Here is a 15,480-nt window from a genome sequence, read left to right as displayed (position 1 = left end):
GGAAAGAGAATAGACCAACAAAAATAGATTTATATACTTTTTTATTAATTAAAAAGGGTAAAAAAGTAAAAATGCTTGAAACATGTAGTAAAAACTAATTTGGTCACTTGTCAGGTATTAAAATACAAAAAAAAATTGATAGGTACTGAATCTTAAAAAAATGATTGACAGATGTATTTTCCACAAATCCCTTGAATTAACAACTTAATACTACATCGACGAATATTTCTGGAATATATGAGATAAGTCGATTCGATCTATACTAACATGAAAATATTTTGAAATAAAAAATAATTTTTTTCATGAGTTGGATATGATTGAAGATCCGTCTCACAAATTTAACTCGTGACATTGTTTATTAAGAGTTTTTATGTAAAATAATATAGTCAAAAATATTTTATTTAGAGGTTCAATCTGACTTTTTTCTTAAATTTTAGCTAATATTGACCGATTATATCCTGACAAAAATTTGTGTGAGACGATCTAACGGGTCGTATTTTATGAGACGGATTTCTTATTTGGGTCATCATTGAAAAATATTACTTTTTATATGCTAAAAGTATTACTTTTTATTGTGAATATCGATAAGTTTTACCGTCTCACAGATAAAGATTTGTGAGACCGTCTCCAAGAGACCTACTCTTATATGCGACACCCTAAATAATTTCCACGTCAGCAATATTATCATATTCCCCTCTTTTCTTTATTATTAATATAATCCTCCGACCCCACCTTTTCAATTTACTGTTATTTTATATAACAGCATTACTCCGTGTTGGTCTCATAATATAATAAATTTAAAAGCGGTAGTCATTTTTCATGTTCACGCAAAACCTCTCACTCCCATTCGTTCTACCTCGCCGGTATTTATGGCGGTTCCCAGCGATTCCTCCGGCGACAACATTTTCACCTCGGAGACTTCAATTTTCAGCCAGAAACTCTATGTCATAATAATTACTACAGTTGTGCTTATTCTCGTCGTTTTCCTGTTAATCCTCCTAATCCTTCGCAGGAATAGGGAGAAACGACTCTGCGCGGAAGTCAAAAACAGCTCAGGAATCTTGCATTTGGTTTCTAAAGAGAACAGTTAAAGAGAAGTTAAGCGTCAATCAAGGACAATCCATTGAAGTCGGTAAAGAGATTGATCAAGGAGAAACGGATAAAGTCAGTAGAGATACAAACAAAGTACTTTTGATCGACGATGTGGTTAAGGAAACGGACATTGACTCGAACAGCAACAATAGGAGTTCGGAGAGCAATGAATCGAGCTCCAGTGACGGTTTGGGTAACTTCGGCTGGGGACGGTGGTTTAGCTGGAGCGAACTTCAAATTGCGACGGATCAGTTCTGCAGTGAGAATGTGATTGGGGAAGGAGGCTATGGTATTGTTTACCGAGGCGTCTTACCAGATGGATCTTTAGTTGCTGTTAAAAAACTTCGAAACAACAAGTAAGTTCGTAGAGGAATTATTTCTATGATTATCAAAGCTCTTGTTTACTAGAATTGTACGAAAACAGGAAGTTAGTATGATATGAAGTTTGATTACTATTAGTAATTTGGCTTAAAGATAGTTCATACGATGCATGTCAGTGGCAGTAGTTATTGTTACGCGAAGCAATTGCATATTTTAATTATTCCATACTTGTGTATATCGTAAATGGTAAATTCTGTTTTTGAGCTGTTATTTTGGTTGTTAGAGGCGAATGATTTCGTGTTTAAGTTCTAATTGATGATTTCGTGGTTGAGATTTATGTTTAAAGTGTTTATCTAATGCATGTGGAATTAGTTGAAGCAATATTGTACGTATGGCGTGTTGGTGAGGATTTTTTGGATGGAATGTAAATCGAATCAAAGCTTCTTAGATCTAAATTTTAACCCACCTTTTTTCCTTTTAATAATTCATAATGATAATTACTGTATGTGCTGTTGTAGTATTACTCTGTTACTTTAGCGCTACTTCATTTAACTTTATCCATTTGCATATATATTACTCTTTTAAAGTCTAACATCTTCTCATTTATCACATCCCCCTTTTTTTGGGGTAAAATTTTGTATTATTGAGTAAAAAAATTTGGTTGAAATTGGCTTTTGTCGCTCCAGAAATGATATTGACTGTTTTACAGAATTTCGTAATGAAAGCATTCTATCGCTGAAATGTTAGACCGCGACCTGTTTGCTATTGCAAGTCTCTGGTGGGGAATGACGGCATGTTACTAAGTTACTTCCATTTTAGTGCAAGTCACCATTTGCTCTTCACCTTTTGGCCCCCGAATGCACTTTGATTTAATAGAAGGTTTTGCCACTTATAATGTGGTTTCATTTGGCGTTGAGGACATGTATTTGAAGTATTTGAATAGTTAGAACAAAATTCATTACAATTAAATTTGGTATAGAACAGTTAAGTGTAAAATAAAATATGAAGTAACCGCTGATCCGCCATTATGTCTTTCAACAGAAAAGTCCTCATGATGTTGATAAATTAGCTGAATTATCATGGAAGACACGAGAGAATGAAAGTTGTCCATGATTCTTATTTTTTAAAAGAGATTGGCAAGTGAACTGTGGCGCACCAAACCTCGCCACGTAATCATACAACATGTGACGTCATATGCATAAAAATTTTCTTTTCGACGACGTAATAATATAATGCATATACGACAAAATAGCGCAATCACCACACTATCTACATCCAGCAGAAACAATATAATAAATACATACACATACTCAAATAAGACAATAAGCTATACTGTTTCTATCTACTATCAACTACAGGACTGTTTGACTAGACACACTAGTCCTTCACCACTATCCTGTCTCATGGCATAGTCTGTAACCTGTCCAACAGAAACAGCCCCCAAAGGGTGAGCATATACAACAATCATCGTAATAATAACAGTTATATTAACAACAACATAAGATATAACTGAAATGATAACAGAAACTACCCCCTTTTGCCGTTTCCTGGGACAATCAACCATCACCAACATCACAATGGCAACAAACATCGACGATACGTCGTCACCCCACACACCGAGCGACAGCAATATCGTCGAACGAACAACAACATCGACGTACGTCGCACCTCACACCGGCGACCGCAATATCGTCGAACGAATAACAACATCAACGATACGTCGCACCCCACCACCGGCGACAGCAATATCGTTGAACGAACACATCAACGTGACAACATCAACGAGACGTCTTCCAACACGATAGTCAACAATATCAACAATAATAAACAACAACAAATATAATACCAAATCACCAATTCCGGTTGATTTATCATCGTTCAACCAATAGTATTCATCAATACTAAACAATAACAACATATGCTCGTACGTCAACACGTACCTGATAATCGAGTATATATACAATCTGGCTATTTCTTTGATCCTGCAGGCTTGTGATGTATCTAAATAATTCAACAATAATTATCAGATCATTGTCACCGTATCAACACAGTTATAACAGCCTCAATATATAACATCAAATAGCCCAACAACAATTAATTCAACAAAATATAAAACTCGATTATAAATTCGTATTGTTCAACAATTTAATAATCTGGTGTATTTAATTCACAATACTACCATCAAATACACCCTAATTAATTAACTTCAAATAATAGGCTATTTTACAACATCCGTCAAATTACGAAAACTTTATATCAACGTGTAGCCTATACTTCGTAGACTCCGAATATAATCAGAATTAATAACAACTGACAAACAACTCTCCAATCTCAATCCAATGATTAAAAATCCCTAATTATAATAAATTAGGAATAATTCAAAACAACACAATAATCTTCTCTACTTCGTAAAATCATACACTACTCAACAATCTTCAATTTCAGTATGATTTAACAATTTATTGGATTTATTAGAAATCGACGAATTTCAAACATCATCAAAAATATAAAATTTATACCTCAAATCGAAGACCTCGTGTCAACGATCCCAGAACCTGAAGTCGGCTTCGTCGATTGGATAAACCGATAAGTCGCTACGATCCGAAAGAAAATCTGAAAACTCTTATTTCTTATTCTCTCTCACCTCTCCGTAAACTCACTGTCAAAGAATGAAATCCATTCATTCTCGAACAAGTTTTTCCAATTTATCCTCATTTTATTTTATTTTTTTTTAAAATATTATATTACATTATATTATTAATATAATATAATGTAATAATATAATGTAATTATATTATATTAATTAATATAATATAATGTAATATTAATATTTAATATCGGTATATCCATTTGGACCAGTCAAACGATAAAAAAATTTCCAAAACTCAAACATGAAACTTCTATATCTTGAGTTTTCTACGTTATATCCAAATTTCAATCATTTGGACTTCATATGACCAAAATATGTCATATTTCATTCTTTAAAAATCATTAATTATTTAGTCATTCATATACTAATATCAATGACACTTGTGATATTACTTCAGGCATTCCATCTTCTACCCCCCTTAAATGAATTTCGACCCGAAATTAATCAACAACAGTAATAACATGCATAAATAAAGATATGTCATACCATCAGAATAAGTAAGGGTAGAGCTCCCTCATATGCCGCTCTGTCTCCCAAGTGGCCTCTTTCGACACCTCTATGTTCCCACTGAATCTTCACCATCGTATAAGCTTACTACGAAGCTTTCGTTCAGATCGATCCAAAATACAAACTGGTCTCTCAACATAAGACACGTCAGGATCTAACTGAACCTCAGAAATATCCACCACATGTGAAGGATCCGGCTCATATCTTCCGCAACATCGATACATGAAACACATCATGAATACACAGATAAAGATGGACGGTAGATGCCAATCGGTAAGCCAAAGTGCCTATCCGCTGCAATTATCTCATACGGACCAACATACCTCAGTGCCAACTTTCCTTTCATGCCAAATCGCACTGTGCCACGAAAAGGAGAAACTTTCAAAAATACTTCGATCGCCCTGCTGAAACTCTAAAGGTCTTCGTCTTTTATTGGCATAGGCAGCCTGTCTATCTTGAGCTGCTTTTCAATCGTTGTTGTATCAACTTTACTTTCTGTTCCATCTCATGAATCATATCAGGACCGGTAACTGCAGCTCGATCAACATCATCCCAGTATAACGGAGATCTACAACGTCTCCCGTACAATGCCTCAATGGAGCCATCTGAATACTACTCGTGATAACTATTGTTATACGCAAACTCTACCAATGGAATAGATGACTGCCAAACAGATTTAAAATTCATAACATAAGTACGCAAACATATCCTCCAGCGTCTGAATAGTACGCTCACGTCTGACCATCTGTCTGGGGATGATAAGCCGTACTCAATCTCAACTCTGTCCCCATCGCAGTCTGCAATCCTTCCCAAAAATGAGAAGTAAATCGAGGATCTCTATCAGAATAATAGACACTGGAATCCCATGCAACGTACAATCTCTCGTATATACAATTGTGCCATCGTCAAGTACGTACTACTCATGCTATAGGTATAAAATGTGCAACTTTCGTCAATCGATCAACAATCACCCAAATAGCATCAATAGTTTCAGTGCTTCTTGGCAAATGAGTCACAAAATCCATCGATATGTGCTCCCATTTCCAAGTCGGCACTTCTAAACTCCCTCAATTCACCTCCCGGCCTTCTCCTCTCAGCTTTGATATGTTGACAATTAAGACATCGACGTACAAAATCAATCACATCACGTTTCATTCCCTTCCACCAAAACTGAGAGCGTAGATCCTTATACATCTTCTTGCCACCAGGGTGGATAGAATATCGACTACAATGTGCACGCCGCAACAGGCCCTGGCGCAACTCAGATATATCAGGAACTACCCATCTATCATTCATCCTCAACTGCCATCATCAGCCACTCTAAACGAGTATCTTGTTTCTGAGAAACTAACTCCCTCCATCGCTGAACTCTCTCGTCTGTCATCTGTGCATCACGAATACAACCATATATATCAGGTTCAACTAATAAGGTAGATACCTGGATAAGAATCGTCGAGATATCAAATCATATCCCAAGGAACAACAAGACATCATCATAGCTGATAACGATTCACATCCTCTGCAGTACAACTCACTTTACGGCTCAATGCATCAGCTCTAAGATTGGCTCGACCAGGATGATATTCAATCTCACAATCATAATCCTTCAGCAAATCTAACCATCGTCTCTGTCTCATATTCAACTCTGTCTGGGTAAACAAAAATCTCAAGCTCTTATGATCAGTATAAATCGTAAACGAGGGTACCATATAAATAGTGTCGCCATATCTTCAAGGCAAAGATAATGGCTGCCAACTCCAAGTCATGCACAGGGGTACCTTGTTTCGTGTGGTTTCAGCTGTCTCGAGGCATATGCCACACATGTCGATCCTGCATCAAAACACATCTCAAACCATGTAATGATGCATCAGTATAAACAACAAACCTCTCATTTTCTGTAGGAATTGATAACACCGGTGCAGTCGTCAGTCGGTGCTTCAACTCCTGAAAACTCCTCTCACATGCTTCAGACCACTGAAATCGCACACCTTTCTAAGTCAACTGTGTCAAAGGCCTAGCAATCTTTGAAAATCCCTCGATAAATCGACGATAATAACCTGCTAAACCCAAGAAACTACGAATCTCAGGTACAGATGTAGGTGCAGACCACTGTAACACGGCTTCGACCTTCATTGGATCAACAGAAATCCCATCTCTCGATATAACATGACCCAAGAAGACCACTCGATCCAACCAAAACTCACACTTACTGAGTTTGGCATACAACTGTCTATCTCGCAGCACCTGTAACACTGAACGCAAGTACCCTGCATGCTCAGCCTCACTCCTGGAATATATCAATATATCATCAATAAACACAATAACAAATCGATCGAGATAAGGCTGAAATACCCTATTCATCAAACTCATGAACACAGCCGGAGCATTCGTCAACCCAAACGGCATAACTAAAAACTTGTAATGTCCATATCTGGTCCTGAATGCTGTCTTCTAAATATCCTTCTCTCTAACTCGTATCTGATGATATCCTGACCTCAATCAATCTTCGAATATACTGAGGTTCCCTGTAAACTGATCAAACAATCATCAATACGAGGGAGGGGATATTATTCTTAATCGTTACCTTATTCAGCTGTCGATAGTCGATACAAAGCCGCATAGTTCCATATTTCTTTCTCACAAATAAGACTGGTGCACCCCAAGGCGATACACTAGGGCGAATGTATCCATTGTCCAGCAAGTCCTGCAACTGGGCTTTCAACTCTCTCAACTCTGCTGGTGCCATTCTGTAAGGAGTACGAGAAATAGGGAAAGTATCTGGCATCAACTCGATCCCAAACTCCACCTCACGGGATGGTGGGAAGCCTGGAATCTCATCAGGAAATACATCGGCAAACTCAGCAACTATAGGTATCTCCTCTATTCTCACCTCCTTCTTCTTTTCTGTCACATCTACAGCATAAATAAGATAACCCTCATGCCCATGCTCCAATAACCGAGGACATCCGGATGACAGATACCAACGAACACCGGGGACGAGAACCCTTCCCATAAAATGTCCAACGCTCTTTTCTCATCTGTATAAAAATATACCACCCGCTGATAACAATCAACTGTCGCACAATATCTCCTCAGCACATTAATTCCCACAATACAATCAGAATCAGTCATCTCTAGAATAATCATATCAGATCTCAGCTCATAGCCCTCATAAGAAATAATACCATCTGATATCATAGATACAACTGATATATCAACTCCAGAAGGTGTCGAAACAGAAATAGGCATAGACAATGGAGACGAGCGCATATGATGCTCAACCACAAACCTCTTCGATATAAAAGTATGCGAGTCACCAGTATCAACAAGAATATAAGCAGGATAATAACATAAATAACACTTACCCGCTATCATCTCCTCTCGTGCCACCTCTGCCTGCTCTCGTGTCAAAGCATACACCTGTGCCTGAGGCGGACCAGCTCCCTGCATACGTTGCTGTCCTCCAGAAGGTCGTGGTGTAAACTGCTGAGGCTGTCGTCCTCCTCTCTCTGAGGATCTACCTCTAGCACTTCTAGGCTCTCGCTGTCCCTCACGACTAGGACACTGTCTCGCCAGATGACCAACACCGCCACACTCAAAACAGGTGATCTCGGTCTGTGTACACTCTCTGATCAGATGAGGTCCCCCACAACGATAACATCTCACTGCTCTGGACTCTCCTCTCTGCCCCTGAACAGACTGAGAACTGCCCCCACGACTCTCAACACGTCGTGAATCAAATCGACGCTTCCCAGATGATGCTGAAGAAGAAGATGAACCCTTCTGATATTTAAAAGACTGTCCCTGAAGTCGCAATGACTCCCTAGTCGGCTCTGATAATCGTCCCTGAGCCCCATACTCCTGCATAACTAACTCAGCCCATCTCAGCCCTCGTCACTGCATCCTCAAATGATACCGGGTTGTTTGATTGCACACGATCAAATAACTCTAATTTCAACCCTTTCAAGAAATGCCTCATCTTAGCATGAACATTCGTAGCAATATGTGGCACATATTTCAACAATGCAGAATATCGAGTTTCATACTCAGCAACAGACATACTACCCTGTCTCAAATCCTCAAATTCTTTCTCTTTCTTTTGTCTGGCTGCTATAGAAAAATATTTATCAAGAAAACGAGACCGAAACACATCCCAATCAATAGTACGGCCCTGAGCTCTCAATCCGGCCTCAGTCGTCTGCCACCACAATAGTACATTCCGCGAAAGCTGAAATGTAGTCAATCGTAACCAAGCAGACCTAGCACACGGTGCAATCACAAATATCTGCTCTATCCTCTCAATCCACTCCTCTGCTCGCTCACCGGTCTCAGAACTATCAAATCTCGGTGGAAGATAACTGCTGAACTGTGCCAAAGTCAACTCACCAGGCAATAAATGCTGATCTGCTGGTGCCTGTCCCATAGGAGGAGGTGGCAATGGATTTATTTGTCCAAATCCACTGTCAACCTCGTCTGTTTCCTCGTGTGGATGTACCTGTTCTCTAGCTGCCATCACTGAAAATCAAATTGTTAATCATAACATTTAACAATTACAATCCAGTAATCATCATCACACCTTTCGCACGAAAATACACGCAACTAAAGAACAATTAATCATATCGAGAAATCATCAATAACAAGTCAAATGCACAGACACACGCAGATAATATCGTCATCAAACTCCATCATCACAAACCCAACTCTTAACAATCCCAAACATCTAACATATGCTCTGATACCACCAAATGTGGCGCCCCAAACCTCGCCACGTAATCATACAACATGTGACGTCATATGCATAAAAATTTTCTTTTCGACGACGTAATAATATAATGCATATACGACAAAATAGTGCAATCACCACACTATCTACGTCAGTGCAGCAGAAACAGTATAATAAATACATACACACATAACTCAAATAAGACAATAAGCTATACTGTTTCTATCTACTATCAACTACAGGACTGTTTGACTAGACACACGTAGTCCTTCACCACTATCCTGTCTCATGGCATAGTCCTGTAACCTGTCCAACAGAAACAGCCCCCAAAGGGTGAGCATATACAACAATCATCATCGTAATAAATAACAGTTATATTAACAACAACATAAGATATAACTGAAATGATAACAGAAATACCCCCTTTGCCGTTTCTGGACAATCAACCATCAACAACATCACAATGCAACAACATCGACGATACATCGCACCCCAACACCGGCGACAGCAATATCGTCGAACGAACAACAACATCGACGATACGTCGCACCCCAACACCGGCGACAGCAATATCGTCGAACGAATAACAACATCAACGATACGTCGCACCCCAACACCGGCGACAACAATATCGTTGAACGAACAACATCAACGTGACAACATCAACGAGACGTCTCCCAACAACGATAGTCAACAATATCAACAATAATAAACAACAAATATAATACCAAATCACCCAATTCCGGTGATTAATCATCGTTCAACACAATAGTATTCATCAATACTAAACAATAACAACATATGCTCGTACGTCAACACGTACCTGATAATCGAGTATATATACAATCTGGCTATTTCTTTGATCCTGAGGCTTGTGATGTATCTAAATAATTCAACAATAATTATCAGATAATTGTCACCGTATCAACACAGTTATAACAGCCTCAATATATAACATCAAATAGCCCAACAACAATTAATTCAACAAAATATAAAACTCGATTATAAATTCGTATTGTTCAACAATTTAATAATCTGGTGTATTTAATTCACAATACTACCATCAAATACACCCTAATTAATTAACTTCAAATAATAGGCTATTTTACAACATCCGTCAAATTACGAAAACTTTATATCAACGTGTAGCCTAAATCATTAATTATTTAGTAATCTCATATTACTAAATCAACAACTTGTGATATTACTTGAGGCATTACACGAACTCTAGAAAATGATACCTAATGTATTTATTGTACTGAGCATAGTATCGACTTTTATGGTGTCTGATCTGATTGTCAACAGGGGCCAGGCAGAGAAGGAGTTTAAGGTGGAAGTTGAAGTCATAGGCAAAGTAAGACACAAGAGTCTAGTAGGTCTGATAGGTTACTGTGCAGAAGGTGCTCAAAGGTACCCAACTAGCCCTCGGTTCAATGCAGATATAACATGCCTGCTTGAATTCTCACTACAATGTCTTTTTCTCACTCCAGGTTCCTTGTCTATGAGTACATCGACAATGGCAATCTGGATCAGTGGTTACATGGTGATGTCGGTGCAATTAGCCCTTTAGATTGGGACATCAGGATGAAAATTGCTATTGGGACAGCAAGAGGGTGAGACATCATACTTCTTGTTGCATGTATTCCTTGTGTATAACCGAATGCTGTTTCTGTTTCCTATTTTAGTGTATAATTAATGTGCATTTTATTGAAACGAATGTAGAAAGTTGCTTTGTACCCTTCACAACATGTGAAAGTTAAGCTAAATTATAGCGCAGAGAGTCCACCATAGGCAACTACTAGCCATCACAAAATTTATCCAAGCCCACAGCCGTTTAATTTGTGCTCTTTACCACTATTATTACCTTCTTATTTCTACCGATACATGGATTTGCAAATGCTATCACAGATTGGCGTACTTACATGAAGGTTTGGAACCCAAAGTTGTTCATCGTGATATGAAATCCAGCAACATCCTCTTGGACAGGAAATGGAACCCGAAAGTATCGGACTTTGGACTTGCCAAACTATTAGGTTCTGAGAAAAGCCATGTTACCACACGCGTGATGGGAACTTTTGGGTTTGTCCTTTTCTGGTATTTAGTAGGTGCTTCTCCATTGAATAAAAGCACATCATCAACTTTTCGGTTAATTTTCACAGATATGTCTCCCCTGACTACGCAAGCACGGGTATGCTCAACGAGGGGAATGATGTATACAGCTTCGGAGTTCTACTCATGGAATTGATTACTGGGAGGAGTCCAATAGACTATTCAAGACCTCCAGGAGAGGTTCTTTCTATGCTAACTTTTTCCAACCCATCAAACTCTCGCAATGCAAAGTAATTGCACTAATACACTCTTTCTTTCAATTTCAGATGAACTTGGTAGAATGGTTCAAAGGAATGGTAGGGAGTCGTCGTGGCGAAGAGTCAGTGGACCCCTTGATTAAAGTTCCTCCTCCTCCAAGATCTTTGAAGAGACTACTATTAGTTTGCCTTCGCTGCATAGATATGGATGCCAGCAAACGTCCAAAGATGGGGCAAATTGCACACATGCTTGAGGCTGATGTCCTTACTCTGCGGTGAGCATTATTCTCTGCAACACATTTTCTCGCATTTTAGTCACTGCCCTACGAACGTGCTACAAATTATTTTTGGATTAAACTGTTGCATCACTTGCATGGTTATGTTACTAATACAATCAGATAAATCACGGCATAAAAGAATTTGTATTATAGAGAAGCAGTATCATCTTACTATGAATATTAAGCTTTTAAACACATCATTTTAGAATTAAATGGTTTAAATGTGTTGTTTTCTATTGTGTAGTGCATCTAGTTTTTCAGAAAAATATGCTGAACAACACGACCAACAACATTTTCTCCTCTTGGGAAAACTAATAAAATCTGAAACACAAATTAAGATATTTGAAACAGAAATCTGGAAAACTTTTTGTGTGGTGAAATATTGGTATGTCTGAGTTAGAATAAATTTTCTCGAGTAGTAAAGTAATTGTTTTACAGGAGCCACGCTCTGTCCGCGATATGCATCCCCAAGCAATTGGCAAATATTGAGTGAGATCACTTCGTAAGGAAGTGGGGAATGATGATGAAGAAAGAAGGAGGTGTAGATGAACATCAATTTTAATCATTATTGATGCATTAAAAAGTGTAAACTTTTCACAGACTTTATAGCATATGATATGGCTGGTCTTCCTTTCTAAAGGACATTATTTTGGTGCTACTGAAAATCCAATGACCCGTGAGATTATATATAGGGATGGCAGAGGGACAGGGTGGGGCCGGGTTTGCCATCTCGTCCCTGTCTTCGAATTCCAACTCCACCCTCATACTCGCTTTGATTCCCGTTTTTTTCGGGTTCGGGGAATCCTCAAACCCGAAACTTCGAGGATCAACTTCACATCTCTGCCCTCATCCTCGTTTCAAAAATATTAATATGTTAAGACGATGATGAATTCGGAAATTTTCTCAAACCAAAACTTATTATTATATATTATTATTAATATTTTAAAAAATAATATTATTATTACATTAATAATACTATTATTTTATTATTGATATTATTTTCGGGCAGGATTCGAGGATGGAGATAGTAATCTCATATCCGTCTCGAACTATATCGGAGATTTAAAAAAATCCCCGAACCTGAACACGAAAAAATCAGGGATACACATCCTTGTTTCGGGTTTTTCCCACGAAGTTCCAAACCCGTGTGAAAAGTTATCATCTCTAATTATATATTTCTGACAATGCTTTCGGCCGATAAAAGCATGATAATACAAACAAATAAATAATTAAGAGGGTGTCTTGCATTTTCTCCCGGGAAATATCTTCGACGTCAAGTCAGAACATTAGAAATATAGAAAGTATGCTGAAGCAACCTTAAGCTCATAGACAATTTCACCCCCGAACCTATTGTGTCTGTCACGTCAAAAAATTTAAATTCACAGCTTTTAAAAATATCTCCACACGATCGTAAAACAAAAACAAAAACAAAAAACTTTTTGTTGCGCCTAATAATTCACACATATTCTACATTTTTCATTTATTATCTTTATTTATGATATTCTTGTTAGAAATTTTTTAACAAAATCATGTTTCTACACATTTATCAACATGATAAACACAATATACGAAAGTAGATCGAACGTTGCTTCCGGCCATCGAATGATTTGTAAGTTTTCTGATTTTCTCCGATGAAGCCTTCTAAGTATTCCAACTCACTTCATAGATGATGTATTATCTTCTTATGAGGTGTGTGCTTAGGGATATCAATCACCGTTATTTATAGGCATTTTTTATATCATCGATGAGTTTATTGAGAGCTCGAGAGTCAAAAGAAGAGGCGTATGCATGTCTCAATTTTTTAAAGTTGAGGCGGCTTGTTCCGTTTGTCAAAATTGTAGGCTGTAGTCGTCCCTATTTTCTACACGTATTTCGTTCTTTTGATAAATATGAGTCATTTTTCTTATATTCTTTCACTTGAACCATATATCTCTTTTACCATAGGAAAAAACAAAAAAAAATGAATCATGTCGATATGTCCTCTAAAAGCTAGTATTATCTTCCATGTATTACAATGCATTATGTATCTCAAATCTGTATAACTGAATGAATAAACCATATGTTTGTTCGAGATCCAATTTTATTGATATTTCTCAAATCAATGAATGCGTGCACAAAAAATATGAGAAAATATCACATCATAATTTCATTAAATTTGTTCTTAGAACAAAATTATATAAAGGAACCAAGTCTCATTCTTTTTGTATGATCCTTAAATTTCAATGATGCATGTCTTTAGTCAAATGATCTACAATCATTAATTCAGTGCTAATGTGCTCGATAATTAATTTCTTATCTTTAACACGTTCTCGTATGGCTAAATACTTAATGTCGATGTGCTTGCTTCGACTACCACTTTTGTTATTTTTAGCCATAAAAACAACAACTAAATTGTCACAATATATTCTTAATGGTCTAAATATAGAATCCATAATTCTAAGCCTCAAAATGAAACTCTTCAACTATACACCATGTGAGGTTGCCTCAAAACAAGTTACAGCTTCACCAGCTAGCATGAAAATATATCATGAAGTGGATTTTCGTGAATCAATGTAGCCAGTGTAGTCTGAATCAGAGTAGCTAATTACTTCTAAATTCTCAGTTCTTCTGAACATAAACATATAATCGTCGATCCCTTGAAGGCACCTCATCACTTTCTTTGCAGCTTTCCCGTGGTCTAAACTTGGATTACTCTGATATCTTCCAACATCCTAACAACAAATGCAATATCAGGTTTAGTGCAAACCCAGATCTAACTGGCCCCGTCTTGTATTCGGGGTGGGGGTGGATCCGAAGAATATTTAACCGGGGTGAGGCGGGTAATGAGTCAAAGTTTTTTTCATGGGACGGGTCTTGAGCCTAGCTATACCTGCGCCATTGACATCTCTAGCCACAACCCAACCACCGCGAAGCTCCCGCACCGCCGTCGGATTGCTGAAATTCCGACGATCAACTCTAGACACAAATTTTGTTTAGATCTCTATTGTGATCTATACCGAAATCAAGTTTCTGATTGTGGACTTGATTAGATGATTGAAGAAGGATGAAGATATGTTCTTAGAAATTTACAAGAAGAACTATCTCTACTTAAAATCCAGAATAGTTGGAGCCGACATTATACATGGGAATCTTTCACAATATCCAAATCCCAAGCTCCATTATCTTAGTTACGCAGGAGCTATCGTCACCGTGGACATTTCTGGATGACCCACTAACTCAATGAAAAGATAAAGCTTATCAGGTAACGAGGGATCATTTCAGATATTTGTTTGCTTGCCTCAACCAATCTGAATCCTAGCCCCTTTACGAATTAAATCACGTGTGGACAATAGACTCTACAACTTGGGTTATGCTAGATTTTGGCATTCAAGAAGTTACTGTGTGGATATCGAGCTCTTAAGACCCGGGAGCTAAGGAGTTTGGTTTAGTCAACAGCTTCCAGCTTCTCTCGGCTAGAAGAGATGTGTAAAAACATGGAGCTTCCTAAAACCCAACCCACCTTCATCTTTGCACCTACCTAATTTTGTCCATCTTTGCACAACGTATATCAGTTCCATTCTATCACGACTTTCTCATAAAAAAGAATTCATCATACGCTTTTTG

The 15,480-nt window shown here is 37.8% G+C and overlaps 1 protein-coding gene across 1 annotated transcript; it reads left to right on the top strand.

Annotated features, from left to right (window-relative positions):
• Window positions 1-1,012: 1,012 nt before the first annotated feature.
• On the top strand, window positions 1,013-12,510 carry LOC142535340 (putative receptor-like serine/threonine-protein kinase At4g34500; the record flags this gene model as incomplete). Its single annotated transcript, XM_075641757.1, has 7 exons — window positions 1,013-1,448; window positions 10,599-10,703; window positions 10,784-10,906; window positions 11,202-11,372; window positions 11,453-11,582; window positions 11,669-11,874; window positions 12,316-12,510. Coding segments are annotated over 7 exons (1,226 nt in total), but the record flags the coding sequence as incomplete, so codon positions are not given.
• Between the last annotated feature and the right edge of the window lie 2,970 nt (window positions 12,511-15,480).

The sequence above is a fragment of the Primulina tabacum genome, unplaced genomic scaffold (assembly GCF_025594145.1).
Source record: "Primulina tabacum isolate GXHZ01 unplaced genomic scaffold, ASM2559414v2 Contig946, whole genome shotgun sequence".
In the NCBI taxonomy this organism is placed as follows: domain Eukaryota; kingdom Viridiplantae; phylum Streptophyta; class Magnoliopsida; order Lamiales; family Gesneriaceae; genus Primulina; species Primulina tabacum.
This window is presented reverse-complemented; position numbering and strand designations above follow the sequence as displayed.